This window comes from Monodon monoceros, unplaced genomic scaffold (assembly GCF_005190385.1).
Source record: "Monodon monoceros isolate NGI ecotype Baffin Bay Population unplaced genomic scaffold, NGI_Narwhal_1 Super_Scaffold_6, whole genome shotgun sequence".
In the NCBI taxonomy this organism is placed as follows: Eukaryota; Metazoa; Chordata; class Mammalia; order Artiodactyla; family Monodontidae; genus Monodon; species Monodon monoceros.
Window position 1 is genome coordinate 17072849 of NW_021703783.1, and position 18603 is coordinate 17091451.

Here is an 18603-nt window from a genome sequence, read left to right on the forward strand (position 1 = left end):
TAGACCACAACTGTGTTCAGGAAGCTGAGGTACTTAGATTGATCAACTTGGGTCACACACCCACTGCTACTCTGCTGAGGATTTGCGTGAAACGCAAACCAGGTAAGAGAGGTGACAATTGCTGAAAGGAAAAGGTTTTCAGAAGTCCAAAAACAAGAAAACTAACAGGTGTCTACTACACTTAGAAGGGAATAGACAAGGTTGACTTCCAAGTTTTTCCACCAGACGGATGGTGATATTTGATAGAAAAGGCAGACAGATATGTTGAAAGGTTAACTAAACCTATTGTGGTGATCATTTCCCAATACATACAAATATTGAATCATTACATTGTACACCTGAAACTAACATGTTATATGTCAGTTACACCTCAATTAAAAAAAAAGAAAGAAAGAAAAAGAAAATGCAGAGGTAGAAGCAGTTTGAGCTTCTCCTCACATAGTTACCAAAAATACAGGGTTGCTCTGGGAGGGTTGTTTTTAAAATGTTGAATTTAAGGTGCTTGGAGAACATTCGAATGAGGTCATCTCTTGGAAACAATGAGTCAGAAGCATAGCAGAAAGACGGACGTTTAAAATATAAATTTTAAAATATAAAATTGTTTAGTGTTCGGGTGCACCAGGGTGTGCCGTGGAAAACCCACCACAATTCCTAAATGGAGAAGTTCTTCATCGGTAACCTGTGTTGCCTATTTTATTAATTTCCATACAATATCAAGCCCCCTGGAAGCTACACTTCCTTCAAGGCATTTCTGGCCTTTCCGTGCCGGGCTTGGACTTGGGGGTCGCCCGGGCAGAGCCTCCTGGGCCTCCGGGACCCTGCGAGCGACCCTCGGACTACAATTCCCGGCGTTCCCCGCGAGGGCGCGGGGACGTGGCGGTGGGCGGGGCCGGGAACAGCCACCCCCGCTAGCGGTCGGGCGGGGAGGTCGGGCGGCGCCGAGCTGAGGTGGCGAGACAAGAGCTCCCGGATGTGGAGAAGCTGGGGAGAAGGCGTGGGAGGAAGATGGACTCGGTGGAGAAGGGGGCCGCCACCTCCGTCTCCAACCCGCGGGGCCGGCCCTCCCGGGGTCGGCCGCCAAAGCTGCAGCGCAACTCCCGCGGGGGCCAGGGCCGAGGTGTGGAGAAGCCCCCGCACCTGGCGGCCCTAATCCTGGCCCGCGGCGGCAGCAAGGGCATCCCCCTGAAGAACATTAAGCACCTGGCGGGGGTCCCGCTCATTGGCTGGGTCCTGCGTGCGGCCCTGGACTCGGGGGTCTTCCAGAGGTGCGCATGTGCGAGAGTGGGCGGTGCGGCCTGGGCGGGGGTCGTGAGGGGGAGCCGGGCCGCCGGAGGGGCAGGTGCTCCGGGGGGCAATCGCCCGCGGAAGGGGTGTGCAAGATCCGGGGTGTCTGGGCCCCGGCTGGCAGCCGGGGGAGGAGGGGCTCCAGCTTCTTCCTTGTTCCATAGCTGCTAACAGCCATGAACTTGGGACCGTTCCTGTCTCCGCCCTTGAGAATAACATCCGTAAAGGGGGAGATTTCCTCTTCTCTACTGTTTGCGCTGCCCGGGTTGACCTCGCAGGGTAAAGGAAAGGAGTCCACCCTTGTGAAACGTCTGCGATAATCTGTGAACTCCTTTAGGCAGTGGCCGTTGGCTTTCCCTTGTTGCCCGGCGTCTGATACCCACCTGGTGCTGATCGATTAAGGAGGCATCGGGTTCATGAATGGAGTGGGCTGTCAAGGCTTTTCTCATTTCAAGCTCAGCTTGGAGATCCTTTCCTGACCTTTGGAAAATACTCTAAGCTATCTGCCTGTGAGTCAGCACAATCTAGACAGCTCCCCACATTTGTATGTAGGTGCGAGAGTGGAAAACCGCACCGCTGGACTGTTTGATGAAATGCTTATAAATGGTTTGATCATACCTTTGGAACCTCGTTTGTCCTAAGGACAGTTTTAATTGTGCATCATTTAGAGACATGGCCATATGCCGTATTGGCCAGGAGTTACAAGCTTATGTCATTCATAAAAGAAGGGAGATAGAATTCTGTGCCAAGAATGAACTTACACATGGTAATTTCAACCTAATTATGCTTGAATTTGTTACCGTGGAAAGTAAATTATTTTCACCTTTTTGATGTTTGGGTTTTGGTTTTTAAAGAGATGGCTGTTTTTGGAGCATATTAATTACCTACATTAATATATGGATAAATGATTTTCACTTAACTGTTCTTGTTTACAAAGGAGGTACCGAAAAAGTATAAATTTACTAATTTTAATGTTTTTATCCAAAGGAAGTCCTGGGTGGTGCAAGGTAAATAAGAGCTGGCACACAGAATATAAGAGTAATGTAACAGGAAGTGTGCAAAGGAGTGATAAAGAAAGACTGGGGGATTTCGTTCAGTTCAGTAAACACTGAACCCTAATTTCTGCCATACACATCCAAGGGAACAGCAAGATGTGTGTGACATGGTTCTTTCCGTGTTAAGCTCACAGACTTTTGGACATTTTTACCTCCTTACAAAGGGTACACACTGGGGGAAAAAAAAAAGGACCGAGAGAAGGTGCATCCAGTTAGTAGTGATGTAGTAAAATCCTATTTTTGTGACATAAACTAGAGAGGAAAATCACATTCATAATAGATTGAGAACAGAATGCGTTTACAACTCCAGTTGCATATGTCAAGAAACCCCTTTCAAACTGGCTAACCAAAAAAAGGTAGGGCTTGTTTGAGATACAGATTGAAGGGCAAAAATGATTCATTCAGCAAACATTTATTGACTACCTACTATGTGACAGGCACTATTATGTGTCCTTAACCAAGGGTTATAGCAGTAGGGTCCATCCCTAGGCTGGTGAAGCTTGCATTATAATAGGGAGAAGACAGTTAATATATAAACAGTGTATACTGTACCAGGTGATAATACATATTTTTAAGAAAAAGAAAGTAAGGGGATAGTGCACTTGGTCACCATAATCCTCTATTTCTTGATTCCTCTAGATAGGCTCTCCCCTTATGGTATGGGGGTAGTTTTGCTGAGAATGGCAGAACTTTCCACACATAACAACTCCATCCAAACGTCTGTGTTCAACCAAACTCTGTCATGGTTTCTAGCAGCTTAAGGCCTTGTTCTTAGGATGATCCCAGCCCCCGAAAATGCGTGCTCAGTGCTGCCGGGAGAATTTACCTATGTTCTTCTGGCAGATAGCCCCTGGATGCCCTCTTAAAACAGTTAATTTAGAAAGCTTGCAGTTATACATCCCTCTCTGCCCTTTGAGTTCTAATCTACCACCCAGAAGGGGTAGATTTGAATTTAATTGACTTATTCTGAAGCTGCAGTCAGTTTGGAGCAGCCTTCCTGCTTCTCCCCTTCTGCCTCCTTCAACAAATATGTACCCTATGAAGGAATTGGGGAAACCTGTAGCTTGCCTGATTTGTGTTTTTCAGGCCTGGAGATTATTTTGTTCAAAATCATTTTGACTTAATTGAGTTTCTGGCCTGCTTAGAATCAAAGCTAACGATACTTTCAAGGTTGCTAACTTTGCCCACTGACTTGGAGAGTTAACAGTCAAGAAAAATGCTGAGATAATATTTTCATTTAGTAAAAAGCTATTGTTTGAGCTGAGTTTTTAAGAGCTTGGTTTCAACAGTGGTTGAGTGCTGTGTAAGTGAATCTCAAGAGTAAATTGATCTTTTAAAATGTTGCCTAACGTGAAAGATAAACATAAGTTTTGGTTTCATTTCTAGGGTGTGGATTTATGATTAATGAAGGGCCATGCTATGTTGTCCTTGAAATGGCAACTTACGATTTGAAGTTTCTGTCGTAGGGATCATGGTTGATACTCCTGTTCATCCTGTTAGATGTAGTATGACTTCATCTGAGGCTAAAGCCATTGACGTTGAACTTTGACATTTACTTTATACTTGATTTTAAATTTAAAGCCATTGACGTTGAACTTTGACATTTACTTTATACTTGATTTTAAACTTAAAGCCATTGACGTTGAACTTTGACATTTACTTTATACTTGATTTTAAATTTAAAGCCATTGGCGTTGAACTTTGACATTTACTTTATACTTGATTTTAAATTTTATTAGCCCTGTTTGTTCATTTGCTCATTCTTTCTCTTTTGCCCTGCCTCATCTGATGCCCCTAAACCAAGGGAGAATGATTGACTGACTTAGTCCTTCTAATAAATGATGATCATTGTATTTTAAGTGTACCTATAAGATGCTGTTTTCATATTCATAATGCCATTGCCTTACATAATACATACAAATTAGACATTTGGACCTTTGAAGGTCTGAAAGCAAAACTTCAGTTTTCCTTCCAACAGAGTCAGTGTGAGGATTAAATGAGACTGTGTAGCTGTTCCTTTATTGCTATTCCTATTTTATTATTTTCAATAGCTAACACTTATTAAACGTTTATTCTGTATTGTGGTTTATGTTGAATTCTCATAACAATCATATTAGGTAATTACTACTATTATTACCTCCGTTTACTGAAAATTGAGGCTTAGGGAGATTTGACCTAGAGTCATATAGCTAGCTTGTGGTAGAGCCGGGATTTGAAGCCCTTCCTTCAGAGTCCATGCTCTTAACCATCTACTGTTTCATTCATTCAACAAATTGAGCACCTGTTATGTAGCAGGCACTATAAAAATACCTTGTAAAAAGTAAAGCATTGTAGAAAGGTTAGTTATTGCTTCCTGACCTCTCGCTGTCTCTACCAATCCGCTGAGAGTTTCTCAAGAAAATGGATTATATATCCCAGTGTCCAGAGTAGGGCCTGAAACAGAATAGGCAGTCAGGAATCATTTCATGAATGAAGGAATGAATGAATAATAAAAGGGAGGAAAGATGAAACACAGGCAAACCTCTTCCCAACCTCTGTTATTTCTTATTTACTGTTTAGCATTTCCAAAAGATCACTGAATCCTGAGGTGTTGAATGTTTATTACAGTAAAGATCAGGATAATAAAATGGCTTCAGTAATTTATTTCAATTAGTGATGGAAACCAGATGTCAAAAGACTCATCTCTTTCTTTTACTGTTTACTTTTTTACTGTGTTACCATCACCACCCTTCTTTTATCCTCTCTTTAAAAAATTCACTACATTTTTGTTGGTACTTCACTTTGTTATATAACTTTGTGACACTTTCCAGTGAAAAACTTATCCCAAAATTATTTCAGATTTTGAGATGGAGGAAAATGAGGGCTCCTATGTTGTGCCTTGCGCAGAATGACATGAGTAGGTATGACACGCTTGACTCCTAGCCAATGGCTCATCTTGTTTACTAGGTTTCCTCTGAAAAAAAAAATTGGGGGCACTATGGGGGTTTATTGACTTTATCTCTGTTAAATCATCTGCCAATAGTAAAGGCAATAAATGAAATTAAATTCATAAATGAAAACCAGAGATGTTAGAAATTTTTCTTTAGTTTCTCTCTTTTCACTCTTGACAATTGAGCATAGACATTTGAAACATGCAGGTTCTCATTCATTCAGTAGATACTGAATGAAAGGGGTAAAAGAAATAGAGTTGACCCTTGAACAATGTGGGGTCGGGGTGTCAACTCCCCACCCCGGGCAGTCAAAAATCCCAGATTAGCTTTTGATCCACCAAAACTTAACTACTAATAGCCTACTGTTCACTAAAGCCTTACCAGTAACATAAACACATTATGTTTTTTAAATTTAATTGTTTTTTTAATTGAAAGATTCTTTAAATTCTGTAGTGCCTTACAATTTTCAAAAGTTTCACACATGATTTTATGTAATCCCATAATAACCCTTTTTTTTCCCCTACCCCTATATTGGCCCTCCCCCTTTCCCTCTCCCCATAAGTAACCATGAGTTTTCTATATCTGAAACACATTATGTTTTATTTAGTTTTATGTTTTATTTTGTTTGTTTTATTTATTTTTTATTATTGATTAACACATTTTATAATATATATGTATTGTATATTACAATAAAGTAAGCTAGAGAAAAGAAAATCATAAGGAAGACAAAATACATTTACATACTGCACTATATCATAAGTTTACTTTGTTTACAAGATGAATCACCTGTCAGTATCAATATTGTCATATGATACAAAACACTGTAGATGTTACACATATTACTAACACTGAACATCAAAAATGAAAAGATAATGTGAAAAAGAAATTCATATTTATTTACAGGTATAATGATTCGGGCATTGATAACAAAGAAGCAACAGTGTGATTGCTTTATGGTAGCCTGTTGTAATCAGTGTGATTGCTTCACGGTAGCCTAGCCTATACACTAATGAATGAATCATTATAAAATTTTTATGGCATACAGTATTACAGTCATATTCATAATACAGTGTCAGAAACATTGTTCCATTTTTTTAAAACACCACTTACCTGTGATGATGGGCAGAGTTAAAAAACAGAAAAGTAAAACATTATTAACTTTATATTAAATATCACTCATGTCTATGTAAGGATAGACTATTATCTACATATGTTTTATGCGTTCATGGCATACCTTTTTTTTTTTTTTTTTTGCGTTTTTGTGGTATTATACTTAGTCATCTTGGCTGGTTTAATTACATCGTTGTTGTTTATTTTTTGGCCATGCCTCGCAGCATGTGCGATCTTAGTTCCCCAGCCAGGGATCGAAACCACTCCCCCTGCATTGGAAGCACGGAGTCGTAACCACTGGACCGCCAGGGAAGTCCCACCTAACTTTTTCTTATTTTTTCCAATATTACTAGGCTACACAGTTTGCAATTTTTTTCAAATTTTAGCAGACCTTCTAAAATTTTTCCAGTACATTTACTGAAAAACATTCACACAGTTCAAACCAGTGCTGTTCAAGGGTCAACTGTATATGCATATACCAAAGAAGTCATTCAGATTTCTTTGTGTAATGTCACTATAAAAACATTGTGGCTAGAGTAATACTCACATCTTCTGTTTCTAGCAGTGGGGATTTGTAAAGGTCAAGGAAACAATTCAGTACAGACTAGTACACGCCCCCAAATAATGTTTTATATTTTACTCTTAGTCGTCATCTTATAAAGTCCAAATGGTCAACTCTGTAAGCTGTGGTTAATAGAGCTGTTCAGCTAAGCTCTTCTGAGCCAATCAAGTCATGTTCTCCACATCTTTAATTGTTATCGGTGGCTTTACCCACTTGATTCTGTGTTCAGATATTTATATACCCATTGTTAATTGGCAAAAAAAGAGTTGGCTTGTCTGATTGTTTTGGGCATTTAGTCTCTACTAAGCTTGAAACTCTTTCAGTGTTGTGGTTTGGCTAAGCCAAATCCCTTTTTTTCTTAGCAAGTATATTAAATACACAATATTTTGGATTTTGATGGGGAATAAGAAGCAGTATCTTCTTTATTTTCTTTAGATTTGAACTTCTCGTGTTACTAGTGTCTTTAATATACCAGTAGCTTCAAAAATACCAATTATTTTTTTCTAATTTTATAAAACTATATCTAGGGCTATGTAAATAATATGTATATAAATAATATGTTATATATATTTATATATGTAAATATAAATATTACATCTAGGACCACATTTTTGATTCAGACATTTAAAAATGTGGTTTACATAGAAAATACTTTATTTTTCTTTAAATTTTATATTACTTTCTATCTGTAACATTATTTTGCTGGTACAAAAACTATTCTAACATTATGTAAGCTGTATTTTTGGGGTTGCAGAGCTCCTTTTTATCTTTAATGATTTTTTTTTTAGTGATTTGGCTTTTTATTTTTTTATTTTTTAATATCTGTACAGTGTTTGGGTTTCAACAGACCATGATGAAATTGAGAATGTGGCCAAACAATTTGGTGCACAAGTTCATCGAAGAAGTTCTGAAGCTTCAAAAGACAGTTCTACCTCACTAGATGCCATCATAGAATTTCTTAATTATCACAATGGTATGAGTTTGACTAATAGTTTATTCAAAATTTTACATAATTTCCAACTTGCCTATCATTTCACAAGACTTGTTTTAACATTTGAATTTAGATCTTAGTGTTACTTGCTTGCAAAGAACTTTATTTTGATGTTCTTTTCATTTGTTTTGTCTTTTTAAGAGGTTGACATTGTAGGAAATATTCAAGCTACTTCTCCGTGTTTACATCCTACTGATCTTCAAAAAGTTGCAGAAATGATTCGAGAAGAAGGATATGATTCTGTTTTCTCTGTTGTGAGACGCCATCAGTTTCGATGGGGTGAAATTCAGAAAGGAGGTAATCTGTTGTATCAATCTTTATTTTAGCTCATTTTATGGAGAATTAATTTTTCATATGCAAATATTCTTTAGGAGTGGGGAGAGTAAAAAGGGAGCAGTAAAATAGAACATGGGATTCTTAACTCTAGTAGGTAATAACATTTATAATGTGTTCTAAATCTTGTGATTATTGAGGCAAAACAATGATACCAAATTAATTCTCTACCAAATTACTTTTTACAAAGGATTATTTTAACCCTCTATTTGTATTTTGAGGAAGACATGTCATTTTTCTAGAGCAAATACTTTTATGTTGTTCTAGACTTGTTTGATAAACTCCGTATAAATCACAGAATTGTGGGAATAGAAATCTTCCACCGAAAAGTTTTGGAGAACCTCAAGAATGAATTTGTGGAATTGCTTCCCAAAGTTTGTAACTTCTCGTGCAAAAAGAGTTCCATAACGTTTAGCTAGAGCCTGATTTCTAGCCAGATAAAGTAGCAAAATCTGTAATAAAGAATAGAATCACCAACAAATAGGTAAATGTAACATACTTGAAGAAAGGCAGTGGGATTACTCTTCAATGCCCTGACATGTGTTGAATGTAGGAAAGCTGGTCTCTAACCTATGTTTGACTTAAATGAGAGAGGAAGATGCAGTGAAAATGGAGAAGGTCCACAAAAGAGCAATTAAGATAAGATAAAGTTATAGACAGAAAATGATGATTTTTCAGCCTCTAAATATGAATGCTGTCAAAATCAATGCAGTGTATCAATGACTAAATTTATTGATTTCATTCAATAAGCATTTATTGAGTGTCTTCTCTGTAACAAGTTCTACGTTAAGTTTTATATATATAATATTTTGAACTTATTCACTAAATATCAGAAATAAGATATAGGAAGGATTAAAGCTTGTAAAACACATTTTTGAACAAATCAAGGAAGCCCAGTGTTAAACTGAATATTGAGCTTTATATGATATGTGATTAAAGTTAAAAAAGTTCAAAAAGTATCCATACACATCCACAAACACAAATTTGGCAAAAATTTAGTGGAAAGCCAAGGGAATTCCTATATACCAATACTGAAGGCTTCATTTATTATATCATGTTATAATCATTAATGTTGGTATTGCTCAGCCTTCATTATTACCAACAATAAGTAAACATTATTTATTTATTGTTATGTATATTTTATATTAGTATTGTTTTAACTACTAGTAAGAATGTATCATACATTATATAAGCAGTTCTATCAATATGAAAGTTTCAATAATTTAGTGGGGAAGTATTCATTTTTCTGTAATAATTCCATGAGAGTAATTTCTCAACCACATTAGATAAATAACACATACATTGTATTTCTATAGAAGCTCATAGTGAGCAGTAGATTTAAAGGGCTCAAATATTGAACTATGGGTACTTTATAACAAATTCACTTCTTTTGAAACTATTTTAAGGTTGCCTTTATGTCCTCCCAAAGCATTATATTTGTATAAATAGTTTAAAACTTTAATTGCTCAGAATTTCTCTGTAAGATACCTTATTTTTCTCTTATTGTTATTGAAAGGCAAAGATAAATCATCAGAATTATTAGAGGTTTTGTTTCTTTAAAAAATCTTTTAAATTGTTTATTTAGATACAGAAATATTCTACCTTCTGAGTTCATTTTTATTTGCTTTTTAAAAAAATTACTGAATGAACATTTTCAGTGTTCAAAGCACCTGGGACTTACTGTAGCTTTTTGCTTTTAGTTCGTGAAATGACTGAGCCTCTGAATTTGAATCCAGCTAAACGACCTCGTCGACAAGACTGGGATGGAGAATTATATGAAAATGGCTCGTTTTATTTTGCTAAAAGACATTTGATAGAGATGGGTTACTTACAGGTTTGTGCCCTCATTTTGCAAAAACCTTTCAAACCCTTTTATCTATATACTTTGAGTTCTAAGAAAGAAGTATGTCACATTAAGGAAAGTATTAACCCCTAGGGGAAAAGCAGTAACTGACAAGATTTATTATCTGAGGCATTTATCCTGCACACTTACCCCAAAGTGATCTTTGGGGTTCATTCAGTGAATATGGGAAAGATTCTGCTACAGTTGTAACATTAAGATTAGAAATGAAACAAGTATTGAATGTTCTATATGTGTCCTGGTATTCATGTTATTTCATTCAAAACTCTGTTTTTAATCCATAGTTGTATTACTGTCAAGTTGTGGTTGTACAGTTGAATAACCTGTATTACTTTGAAAAGAGACAAAAAACACAACAGTATAGTAGAGGTGAAAGAGCACCAACCTGGGCATCAGGAAAACTGGAATATATTGTAGTAAAATCTCTATAACTATTTAACCTTGAATATATCATTTTATCTGTTCTGAGTCTTAATGCTCTCATTTTACAATAAGGGAGTTGGATGTCTCTCTCATCTTTAGAGCCTGTGTGGTTACGTTACATCATATACTATTTTTTCATTTTGGTTATAGCTATTCTTTATTCAGCATTTACTATGGACCCAGGACTATATGCAATACTACACAGGTTATCTTATATAACGGAATAAAATGGATGTTCCTAGTTCTGTTTCAGAGGAGGAAATGGCAGCTCTGAAAAATGAAGCAATTGTCTCAAAGCAAAAACAAGTTGTGAATGGCACTGTTAGGATTTGGATTCAGGTCCTATGTTACTCAAAAAATAGCATTTAAGAACCCCCGAACTCCATTCTTTATAGTAAAAATTCTAATGTGACTCATTCTCTAAGGGGAAGGAATTTTTCCAATCTTCTGGTCAGTAGGCGAACTGTAGACTGGCTGTTCAGTTAAGTTTGAGTATTCAGGAAAATTAGATTTGACATCTATAGATACCACCCTCCATAAGCTCTTTGCTAAGGGGGAATGTGATTTGACCATTTCCTAAAGTGTGGAGAAAAGTAGGTTTCTCATTGTAACAAGATTTGTAAAGAGACTGACAATTCTGAAAAATGAAAATTTCTAGTGATTGATATTGACCTTCAAATGATTACAATCAGGAGAGGCCTCACTCCTCTTGCCCCATACCCCAGGATCATGACACTGTTCCTACCTTTACCCACATGTGACCCAGACAATTATTGTCCACTCCCATCTGTAGCTCAGGGATCTAAGGCAGTTCTGTACAGTAGATACTACAGTTCCTTTTCCTCCCCAATCTTACCCCTATTGCAAATAGGAACAGAAGTTCCAAAAACATTCATGCTACTGCTTTTGGATGATGATGGGAGAGACTACCAGAACAAAGGGGATACAATTAGGGATTCCCAGAAAATTCCTTGTGGTCAGAATACTGGAGGATGCATATTATTTCTACTCTGTTTCAGTCTTTAAAATCTATTTAAAGAAAAATGGGAACTTGCACTGTGTAAATAGAATTTGAAAAATGTCAGGGTTGTTTATGTGGTTTGAATATAGGGAAAACAATAAGCTCTCCCCTCCAAAAAAAATTATTTGTTGTATGTCTGGTATTACTGGTTTATTCATTTTTCTTAGTACTATAGAAGTGGATTCATTGTTCTGTATTGTAATAAACTTTTTGATATGTGTGAAAGCATGTTGACAACAGTCCTCATGGCACCTGTGCTATCTTTAGGGTGGGAAAATGGCGTACTACGAGATGCGAGCCGAGCACAGTGTGGACATAGATGTGGACATTGACTGGCCTATTGCAGAACAAAGAGTTTTAAGGTGAAAACAAGATTGTATAGCCTTTGCACTAGACCACAATGAATGATTTTTAGTAGATACCTTTAAATTCACTTGTGGACAACTGATTTTTGATCCTCCAATCTTAGGATCTTTTGTAATTATTTTGCTTATGTGAGGAAGACATATACATAAAATATGCCTATAGATGGCTTATTCAGTAACTTGAGAAGCACATAATCTGGTTAGACCACACTTAAAATCCTTGCACTGTAAGTTGAAGTGTGTATGTGAGGTTACCTGGAAAGGTAATGTTTGAGTAATTAAATGGAAACGGGCTACCAAGTTTACTGGTGTTAGCCAGATGAGAGATTAGTATCACACTAAAATTCAAAAGTCTCTTTTGGTTTCATTTAGATTTGGCTATTTTGGCAAAGAGAAGCTGAAGGAGATAAAACTTTTCGTTTGCAATATTGATGGATGTCTAACCAATGGCCACATTTATGTATCAGGAGACCAGAAAGAAATAATATCTTACGATGTAAAAGATGCTATTGGGATAAGTTTATTAAAGAAAAGTGGTATTGAGGTATGTGCCCCCTGAACATAGCAATGCTCTTTAAGATTGTGATTTAAGGTCAAGGAACACATGAGGGAAATAAGAGATTTACGTTTTTAGTATTATCAATTAAAATATCTGAAACTTAGCTTTCACATACCTAGAAAATTGTGCTATTTACTTTTAGATGAGCAGAATTAGTAATTTGTCTATCAATAAATAATATTTCTTATTTATTTAATGAGTATGATAATAGGTGCTATCTAGTATTTCCGATAGGATTTTGCAACCAGAAAGGTTTCATAGAAAATAGGTGTCAGCATTTGGAGAAAAGCAAATCTCAGGTGGATTTTTTAAATGTAGCTTATTCTTATGATTGAAAATTTTAATTCAAAATAACAATACTTATGTGTATTTTCAAAAATGAAGTTTAAGATGATTTCTTAGAATTCACTAGAAATCTTAAATACGTGTTTCTGAGCAGCATGAGAGACAAGTCAGACTTTCCTCTGAATAAATTGAATTATTGGGAGAATCTTAGATTGTTATCAGACAATGTATATTTTATTTTTTACCTGTAGATTGAATCCTTTCCACTGTAGAAAACAGTCTTTCGCCTTTATTGGACTACTAGCAATCAAATGTGTTAAAGCTTCATCATTTTAAAATAAATTAGTTGATTTTACTTAATTAGTCCTTCAGACTACTCACTTGTGATCTGTATTATTTAAAAGGTGTTATTTTATTATGAGAGATTTCTGTTTTCTCATTTTGCCCTTTTTTTTTTTTTTCTTAAGGTGAGGTTAATCTCAGAAAGGGCCTGTTCAAAGCAGACTCTCTCTTCCTTAAAACTGGATTGCAAAATGGAAGTCAGTGTACCAGACAAGCTTGCAGTTGTAGATGAATGGAGAAAAGAAATGGGCCTGTGCTGGAAAGAAGTGGCATATCTTGGTTGGTATCCTTCTATTCAGCCATAATAATGGATTGAAGATTTCTGATATATAGGAAGTACATTCTGAATATATTTTGCTATTATTAAAATGTACATAGATTTGACTCCCCAGATTCCATTTCCAGGAAAGAAATTGAACAAATATGCCAATAATGGAGGGAAAAAAAGAACCCACCTAAATATCCTGCAAAAATAGATTTATGCAACCATTAAAAACAATGCTGTAATATGTATTCCTTGACATGGTCACATGTCACAAGTTTTTCACTTTAGCATTAAGCAAGTATATTTATCACGTGTCTCCTCTATGCATACTTGGAACTGGTTGCTGGGACTTATTGCTTACAGGGTTTACAGTCTAATGATGTCAACATTTTTGAATATCAGTAATGAAAAGTTATTAAAATACGTAATAACTATAAACCGTGTATGAGATAAATATCTACAAGGACAATATGGGCCTCAAAAGAAGAAGCACAGGGATGCTTTGGGAGCATGTGATCTGGGGACTTCAGGAATAGCCTTTGAATCACATGTGAAGATTCAGTGGAGAAAAATACTATAGAACCTTTGATAGAAAATGATCCAATTTTTGTAAGAAGAAAACAATTTTAATGGAACATATAACAAATCCCAGCTGTACTTACTATTACCTGTGCAACCTTAAGCAGCTTCTCTAAGCCTTAGTTGTCCTACTTATAGTATAAACACAAATCAAACTTCATAAGGCTATTGGGAAAGAAATTGAAGATAATATAAAATCCTTAAAATAGTGTATGCATTTAGTAATAAGTGTATATCATTTATATAAGTAAAACTGTAAAATATATATGCCAAGGTGTAGTGATTATCCATAAATAATAATAATTAGCCTAATTTTGATTTTTTTGCCTTTATTTTTTTTAAAAGTTTCTACCAAGAATATGCATTACTCATATCACAGAAGGAAAAAAGTATAAAAAGTAGAGGTTAGAAAATCAAGAAAATAGAGAAAAAACTCCAAATTTTTATTTTAAAAATCAGAGCAGTATTTTGTATCAGCTACATAAATGTATAAAGTGTATTCCTTTAAAATGTTGACACTTTTTTTTCTTCCAATTTTATTGAGATATAACCGACTTACAGCACTGTATAAGTTTAAGGTCTACAGCACAGTGATTTAACTTACATACATCATGCAGTGATTATCACAGTAAATTTAGTGAATATCCATCATCTCATACAGATACATATGAGATAATAAAAATATGTTTTCCCTGCGATGAGAACTCTTAGGATTAATCTCTTAACATACTGCTTTAATGAGTATAGCTTTTGAAAACAGGGAACATGATTCCTTCAGCTCTGTTCTTCTTTCTCAAGATTGGTTTGGCTATTTGGGGTCTTCTGTTTCCATGCAAATTTTAGTTTTATTCTAGTTCTGTGAAAAATGCCTTTGGTATTTTGGTAGAGGGATTGCATTGAATCTGTAGATTGCCTTTGGTGTAGTTATGATCATTTTAACAACATTAATTCTTCTAATCCATGAGCACAGTATATCTTTCCATCTGTTTGTGTCATCTTCAGTTTGTTTTGTCAGTGTCTTAAAGAGTTTTCTGAGTGCAGGTCTTTTACCTCCTTAGATTTATTCCTCGGTATTTTATTCTTTTTGATGAAATACTAAATGGGATTGTTTTCTTAATTTCTCATTCTGAGAGTTCATTATTAGTATATATAGAAACACAATAGACTTCTATGTATTAATTTTGTATCCTGCAACTACTGAATTCATTTATTAGTTCTAATAAACACTTTTATAAATAAAATTTAATAAAGTTTAGTTTCAGGGGTGGGTTATGCAAAGAAATACTTTATCATCTTTCATTGAAAACAATTCAAATTTCAATACATTTAATAATAAAAGAAAAAATTTCAGTCGATAAATGTAGAACAGATTTAAAACAAACACTCTTAACCAACATTTATTAGTAGTATTTGGTCTGTATTATAGTAATGTTATATGCAGAATGGTGAATGTTAGATCCTGGGAGCTTCTGAAATTCATCCTACCAAAAAAATAAAATAAAATAAGAGGGGGAGGTGGAGAAACTAATAAGCAAGGCAGGGAGAGAAAGGATGTAGTTATGTCAATGTGATGGTAATTTTTCAACAAGCAGCATACGAATCAGAGAGAACTGTTAGAGACTTAAGATGTATAGCAACAAAATGCACTATGTGGACCTTTTTTGGTTTCTGATTCAAATAAATCAACTTTTTATAGTCGATTTACAGACAATTTTGAGACAGCTGAGGATATTTGAGCATATACTAGGTTATTAGATGATATTAAGGAATTAGTGTTGATTTTGTTGGTTGGATGATATTATGTCAGTTTCTTAAAAATATATGTATTATAGACAGATGGCAAAGAATTTATGGGTAAAGTATATTTTCTGGGAATTCCTTCTTCTCCCTTTCCTCCAAAAAACTTGGGGGGTAGGGAATGGACAAGAATATTGATAAATAATGCAAAACATTAATAATTATTCTACATAAATTTGGGATTCTTGCATGTTTGAAATTTTCCTTAATAAACAGTTTAAATAATTATAGTTTATATTAGATTTCTAGTAATTGTAATATGCATGGCAAGCAGAAAGTATACTCCATTCTCCTCTAATTGATAAGCGTTTATTATGAATTACTTAGGAAAAACCCTAGACCTTAAGTATTTATTATACTTGGAAATGCTTTTATTTTTGTTCCATCTAATCTGTAGTATTCTAATATACAGTGTCTGAAGTTGCCAGAATTACTTACTGATTGCTGTTTGCATTATTTAGGAAGAAAATTCCTTCTCTCTTTAAATATTCAACCAGTGTTTCTTTAACTTGATAGGAAATGAAGTGTCTGATGAGGAGTGCTTGAAGAAAGCGGGCCTCAGTGGCGTTCCTGCTGATGCCTGTGCCGCTGCCCAGAAGGCTGTTGGATATATTTGCAAAAGCTATGGTGGCCGTGGTGCCCTCCGAGAGTTTGCAGAGCACGTTTTCCTACTAATGGAAAAGGTTATTAATTCATGCCAAAAATAGAAATTAGTGTTATGTTGGAAAAGAAAGTATACAGCCTTCTTCAGCCACTTTTCTTTTATTTTTGATTAAGTACAATTCCATGCTGTAATGTTAACAGAGAGTGTGATTTGATTTGTGATATATCTTAATATCTTTTAAAGCAGAGTCTTCTCAAACTGTCACTCCAAAACCTTCTATGAAATAACTGTGCTGTACTTTTCTCTTTATGCAGGATCATTATTTAGAGATTGATCACAGTCTCTCTCAGATTTTTAGTAAATGCAAGTAAGAACATCATCAAAATTGACTTTGTATTGTATCCTGTAAAATTGTGTGTTTGTGTGCTTTTAATGATGCTGAAACTTTATTTATTTTGGGACAGTTTGTCTGGTAAGACATGCCCTTCTATTAATAAAATTACATTTCACAAACTTGATGAAAACTGTCTTGTTGCTATAGAAGAGATTTACCAAACATTGCCTTATTTCCTTTAAACACTGACCATGCAAGTCAGCGTGAGAAACAAGCCACTAAATACCAGCTGTAGAGCATCCGATTGTACTTCATATATGGATACATACAGCACATAAATACAAATACAGATGTCTGAAGAAATTCATGTATTGTGAAGGTTGTATATTGGTTTGTAGTAAATCGTTTGCAGTTAACCTCAGAGATCATGGTAATTTTGTGTACTAAATTTGGCTATTATCAAAATTTTACAGCCAGCACAAATCTCTCTCCTACCTGGTTAGATTCCAAGAATGGGACATTAGCTCATAATTGTGGATGCTTACCTAATAAAAACACTAACCATTTCTTGTGGAACATTTTCATCTATTTCCACTATAAAAAGAGTTCTTGTAAAACTCTAGCAAGAAGCAAGCCATTCACGCCGCGCTATATAGGAAGCTGTTTTCCAGTCAAGGCTGGGTGGATCTGTACAGTTCAGAGTCTGCCCCTATAGGCCAGACATAAGTTGGAAAAAAAAAAGGACCATCTTCTACCTTAATTTCCTTTACATCTTGTCCTGGTTTTAATCCCATCTTTCTTGCTTTTCCACTGCTAACTCTATGTTCTCCCATCCCCTTAAATTTACACATTACCAAGGTTCTAAACGCAGCTCTTGTTCTTCCCGAAGACCACATCTCTATTCAGTATTTCAGCTATAACCTCCGTGCAGATGACTCCAAAACCTAATCTCTGTTGTGAGATCTGGTTGCATTTCAAGTTCTTTGTATTATAGGCCAGATTCCTGTACCTCATCTCTCAAATGTCTGATTTTATCATTGGGACATCACAGCCTTCCTCAGTTTCTCCTTTTCATTTCTAGTCAGACACTAAATCTTGAGTTTGATACTAGCCCAGTGTCCCTTCAGTTTATCTAATACTATTGCTAGATTAATTATGTATTTGCTGTTATCATTTACAAAATCTGTAGTGACTCCATGCTGACCACAGAATGTAATCAAACATTTCCCAGTCTGAATGTACTCTGGACACAATATTTCCAGCTTCGGTTCCTACTGATTCTTGTGCGGTTCTCCACCCCAATCAAGCTATTCTGTGTAATTCTCCAACCATGCCTCTATTAGCCTATTCTCAAGTCTTATATTTAATCACCACATGAGTCACTCATTCCTAAAAAAACGTCCTGACAAAATACCTCCTGTAAATACCATGCATAAGTTTAGATTATACTGGAGTCCTTGTTTCGTTCCCCTCACCCAAAGCCAAATACAAAGAGACAGTTCAGACCGCACTGTGACTCCTAGTTCCTATGTGCCCAATAGTAGGGAAACTTAGCCAAGAAAATACATGTTCAGCTCTGACATGTAAAGAACTTCAAAGTTGCCAACCCCTTCCCCTTCCAGTTTGTTCAACAAGACAAACTGGCCAAAATCAATGACAATCACATCCAGAGACAGGGCACCTGATATTGGTTTGTCTAGAGCAAAACCTGCTGGATGCCATAAACTGACGGGAACATTTAGTAATTTTGCAAATTGCCAGAAGTTGTGTGGAGCTAATGTGAGAGTGAGAAACTCCTAGAAACTGCAGTCATGGGAGGTGGGAGTGGGACACACTTTCCCTCCAGAAATGCCAGCAGGTTATCACAGAATGGGTCTGAGGATTCAAGAAAAATCCCCTTATG

At 35.8% G+C, this 18603-nt stretch overlaps 1 protein-coding gene across 1 annotated transcript; it reads left to right on the forward strand.

The window, feature by feature from the left end:
• The first annotated feature begins 927 nt into the window (after positions 1-927).
• Positions 928-16884, forward strand: CMAS (cytidine monophosphate N-acetylneuraminic acid synthetase). Its single transcript, XM_029204103.1, has 8 exons — positions 928-1265; positions 7772-7914; positions 8074-8229; positions 9966-10099; positions 11838-11932; positions 12308-12479; positions 13247-13400; positions 16279-16884. The coding sequence occupies exons 1-8, from the start codon at positions 1006-1008 to the stop codon at positions 16467-16469; spliced, it is 1305 nt and encodes a 434-aa protein (XP_029059936.1). The 5' UTR covers positions 928-1005; the 3' UTR covers positions 16470-16884.
• The last annotated feature ends 1719 nt before the right edge of the window (positions 16885-18603 follow it).